The sequence below is a fragment of the Cupressus sempervirens genome, chromosome 5, assembly GCF_028749045.1.
Source record: "Cupressus sempervirens isolate cs-2001-9-10 chromosome 5, ASM2874904v1, whole genome shotgun sequence".
NCBI classification, from domain to species: domain Eukaryota; kingdom Viridiplantae; phylum Streptophyta; class Pinopsida; order Cupressales; family Cupressaceae; genus Cupressus; species Cupressus sempervirens.
The window spans coordinates 569,887,953-569,892,943 of NC_143122.1; the positions used below are offsets into that span (position 1 = coordinate 569,887,953).

General features: G+C 33.8%; 1 protein-coding gene across 1 annotated transcript; it reads right to left on the reverse strand.

Annotated features, from left to right (window-relative positions):
• Positions 1 to 711: 711 nt before the first annotated feature.
• On the reverse strand, positions 712 to 2,082 carry LOC149557208 (uncharacterized). The gene is made up of 5 exons (XM_089830151.1): positions 1,958 to 2,082; positions 1,557 to 1,684; positions 1,165 to 1,298; positions 855 to 1,080; positions 712 to 776 (listed from the first exon to the last, which is right to left on the reverse strand). The coding sequence occupies exons 1-5, from the start codon at positions 2,080 to 2,082 to the stop codon at positions 712 to 714; spliced, it is 678 nt and encodes a 225-aa protein (XP_089686277.1).
• Positions 2,083 to 4,991: the final 2,909 nt, after the last annotated feature.

The window sequence follows — 4,991 nt, forward strand, 5'->3', positions numbered from 1 at the left end:
ATCTGATGTATTTGAACCTATGATATCTAATACAAAAAAAACCTATTTAAAAAGTAAGCAAAATTTAACCAAAAGATTAACTGAAGAGGTACAATTTATTTTTTTATAGATAAACATTTTCCAGCAAATGAGAATTTGAAACAAACATTATTGTTGGCAAGGAAGATTTCATATTTATGTAAAACAAATTTGTTTGTCTCTTAAATAAATGTAGACAAATATGGCATGAAATAACATTCCACAAAAGCAAAGTTTGTAACATTTGAATCATCTTTCCATATCATTGGCCATAATTTGTAACATCATATTGCCAAATCACAACTAAGATCGAGTTCTATAATCATCCCACATCCTTTTGGCTATATCGTCTCTAAATTTCCCCCAATCGTCTTTATCACATTGGTTCATCCCATATGTCTCAAGTATTGGTACATCTATCCCCTCACGATCATCTTCCTCGTCAACATCAACTTCAGGTGGAATGTCATCTTCTATGGTAATGAAGTTGTGTAGTATGCAACATGCCAAAACAATCTTTATTTAGGTCATGATTTGATATGATGTCGCATGTCTCAGTATAGGAAAGCGTTGCTTCAAAATGCCAAAGGTACATTCAATTGCATTCCTCAAGGATGAGTGGTGATGGTTAAACAACTCTTGCGGGTTGTTTATTGGGTTTGCCCTTGAGAACTCTTTTAGGTGGTAACGTGTTCAATGATAAGGCGCAAGAAATCCAGGTACATTGGGATATCCAGCATCCACTAAATAATATTTTCCTACATAAGAATAAAAGTTTATTAATATAACTTTTTAAGAAAGTCACATGTATTAGTATATAAACATACTAGACATACCAGGGGGAACTACCAATTGATCAGATCTTGACAGGGTCGAAGATAGAACACGACTATCTACAGCGGACCCTTCCCATCCAGCAAGGACATAATGAAACTTATAATCAAATGAAGCCACACCCATAACATTTTGAGATAAATTGCCTTTTCTATCACGATATGGAGCTTGCATGTCGACATCGACTGTGACTGGAATATGAGTTCCATCAATTGCTCCCACACAATCCTACATTGAGAAAATTTACAATCAAAGGGATGGAATAAACTAACTAAAGTCAAGGAAAAAAAATTGTACCAAAGGGGTATGTACCTTGAAGTACAGATCAAAATGGTCCTTCCCACTAATTTCTGGAGGAGTGTTTGGACCAGGTGGCAAAAAATATTTTCCATGAAGTGCCAAGATTGCTGTCAAAACTTTGTGAAAATATCGGCTAATTGTCTCCCCTGAGTGAACGAAGTTATGAGCAATCTTATGATTCCTCAAATTGTGGCCAAGAGTATGGAGAAACATCACCAATTGTTCTTCTAGTGATAAGTGCATCGTATTTTTGATGCTTCCTTCTTGCCTAAGAATATCAGCTAGATGAAAGAAGGCTTGTTTACTCATTCAAATTTGATCATGACAATCAGTCTCATTCGAATAGATAATACATTTATAAAATGGAATCTCGCCTCTTTTGCGCTTACATATTGCTCTTCTACCTTCTTGTGCGATCGTTGCTATAGATGCAGCAAAGGCTACAAGACCAACTACAAGAGCACAAATGACTCTTCTCTTCCTAGCAATGTGCCCTAGAATGTTTTTATCTTTCATTAGATCCATCAGTAACCTAAAACCAATGTAAAGACACGTTTCATTAGATCAATGGATTTGGAAAAATATGATGATAAACAAGTTTCTGAATATGTCTATTCATTAGAAGAAACATAAGCAGATCTAAAAAGATGATAAAGACCTATACAATGAATAAGAGCAGACAACAAAAGTTAGAAATAGTGACAAAGGCAAGAAGCAATTAAGATATTAACCAAATCAGATCTACCCATCAAAAGTAAGAGACATCTAGGTTCACAAATATGTAATCACAACATTTAGCATTTACCAGAGTATCATTGAACTGACAGATAAGGTTGCTGACCTGCATAAATAACATTGAGTAATTATCCAAGAAGCTGGGACCTTATAACTAGTTGATAATTTGGCAACCTCCCATTTCAATTCCCCCATCATCTTTACAATGAGTTATATCTAAGGTTTTAACAAAAAGAAAGCCTTTAAATGCTCAAACATTGAGGAATTATGGTATGGTCTGGTAAGAAATCTACCTTGTGAACGTCTAACAGAGCCAAATGAACATAATGTTTGAACAGTTTAATGCAAGTTTTGGAACTTGTACAAAACAAACCCATGAGTTTAATTTATGATAATTAAACTTGCATACAAATGTAAAAGATTCAAAATAGCAATATAGAAGAACAAATCATACTATTATCCAGCATCATATTATTCAAGATCATGTAGAATTGTATTCAAATTTTAATAAGTACAGCTCTATAGGAAATGTGGTTGGAGAGAAATTTACCAAACCATGTTGTAAACAACATTTGAAGGTCACAGATTGCAATTAGAAGTTTGGACTGGGTAAGAGCATCATTCACTGCTATAGGAGTATTACAGCAATTAGAATCTAACTGAAGTGATCTTCTATCTATAAATAGGAATGTCAAAAACAAAGTCTTTTTTCATATTTGAAAATAATCTTGGGATTTACTTTGCCACTTGTATTATCTTGCTTGATGAAAATAATGAAATTTGCACTACAGCTGAGTACCTTACTTGGGCCTCATGGGATTTGTTTATCATTAGGTATATAAGTTGGTCTATCTTTTCTAAATTTGAAATTAATTTATGTTAGAATTGAAATTTTGACTATTTAACACTCTAATAATATGTTAATACATAATATTTAAATTGTTTAATGATTCCACTCACTAAACAGTTACAGAAAGCAATGGAAGTCAGAATAAGATCTATATATCACAACTTTTGAAAGATTAGAAATAAAGTAGCTTAATTGCTAAGTTTTCATATTGCCTATCCACAATGGTGAATGAATGGGTTTGTAACATGTGTGAGTCGCTTGACTTAATTCCTAGTATGTCCAAGTTAGCAACAACCCTAAAATACGTTCAAAGGAGAATAATGAACACGGTTTAAAAATCCAGTCATTTGCAGAAGTAAACATGAATTTCCAGTCAAACTTAAAACTTTAATTTTTAATCTCCCTGGAGGGCCCTAATGTATAACTGCTCAATTATAAATTTTTATGTAGAAAATCAACTATGGATGTTGGAAAGATCCGTATGATTTGTGACAGTACTTGAGAATTTCTGATTAAGCTGTGTAATTTGAAACACGTTTCAAATGAAGTGGAATTTTTTTTACACTATGTAGTTTCTATTACTGCTTCTGATATATAACTAACAAAATCAGTTATTATAGCTAAATATAAGAATATTCTCACCTTATCTCTTCAACTGAAATTTTAACTTTGCACTATGTAGTTGCTCCTATCCTGATCACTGTTTCTGAAACAGGACTGCTAGAAATTAGTCATTATAATGCTGAACGGGGTGATGGTTTGTTGTTTTCTTATATTATTTCTTTTTTGGAGCTATCAAGTTCCTATCGCATTGAGGTTTATTAGACTACTTAGCATTAGGGTTTTCATATGTTACGTTAAGCTTGATGCAGTCTTCATCGCCATTTGAATGTGTCCTGTATGCCTGCTCGTATGTTTGATTGTAGTAAATTCCACTAAATCAGCTGTGTTTGCAAAGAAATGTGTTAAACTGGCAATTATTAGAGATATCATTTTCACTTTGTTAATGAAATTTCAAGCATCGACTAATTCAGGTGATAGATTGCAAAAAATTAAGTTTTCATTTACTCAAAATTGATATAAATGTTTGATTCTTGGAATCTCTTTTGATTTTAATTTCAAAGGAGAAATAGATGAGGAGATGTTATGCTCACATAGGAATCAAGGCTTTGAATCCTTTTTCTTAAATGTCAAATGTTTGGTTTGAGACAATACAAATATTACAGTGGAGTGAAAGATGAAACAATGACTTTGAATGTGAGGAACCAACTTATAAACCAGCCTCGGATATGTTGAAAACAGAGAAATATCCTAAACATTTTTTTAGGTAGGTTAAAACTAGGTTAATAGGAATCCCTATCTTTGAACACTTGCTTCCTGTATTTAGTTTCAATGCATCGTAATTATCTTCAAGCTTCTCACTTCTCTCAGTAAAGGATCCTCCAAGCTCTAATTTAGGTTTTAAGCACCAGATTAGAGATCGATTCTTGATGGCAACTCCTCTGGATATGTCATTAGACGAGCTGATAAAGAACAATAAGCAGCAGCAAAGAACAATTAGCAGTAGCAACAGTTCAATGGCGGAAGAGGTAGAGGAGGACTCAGAGGTGGGACAAGAGCAGGAGGGGTCGGTCGCGGCCACCGTAACCCTCTCGGTGTCAATAGGGCTTCACCCTATTCCATTGCGAAGGTAGACATCTAGACGGATACCTATTCTGTATATGTCTCAAGATAGTGGATATGTTTTTAATATCTCTTCAATTAGTGGATACCCAATTTGTGTATGCTGCAATTTGGATATTTTTTTGTTCTCTTCCAAGTAATGGATACGTATTTTAACGAAATTTGAAAAGGAGTTTTAGGAAAAGTCACCACTCAAGACAAGCAAAGCGTACAAGTCACGCAAATGTAATGCTGATAGTAAAATGTGATTTGTAGGAATTTTGAGCATATACATATTTGGATCTAATAATTGCTTTACAATGAAAGGGCAGCGAAAGAAGACAAAAACTTTAATCTGAAAATATTATAATAACCACAATAATGGATGGTGTGAGTAGGAGCATATTATACTAATGATAACATCTTACCAAAAGCAACGAGGCAGCATGAGTAGAGTGGTTTCTTTGTTAAAATTTCGAGTTTTAGCAAATGAGTCAAGAACGATGAAGTTTGGGCAGGACTTCAACACTTTTCCCAATACCCAATACCCAAGAACTTTGCATACTGACCGACTCTTTCCCACATTTCTAAA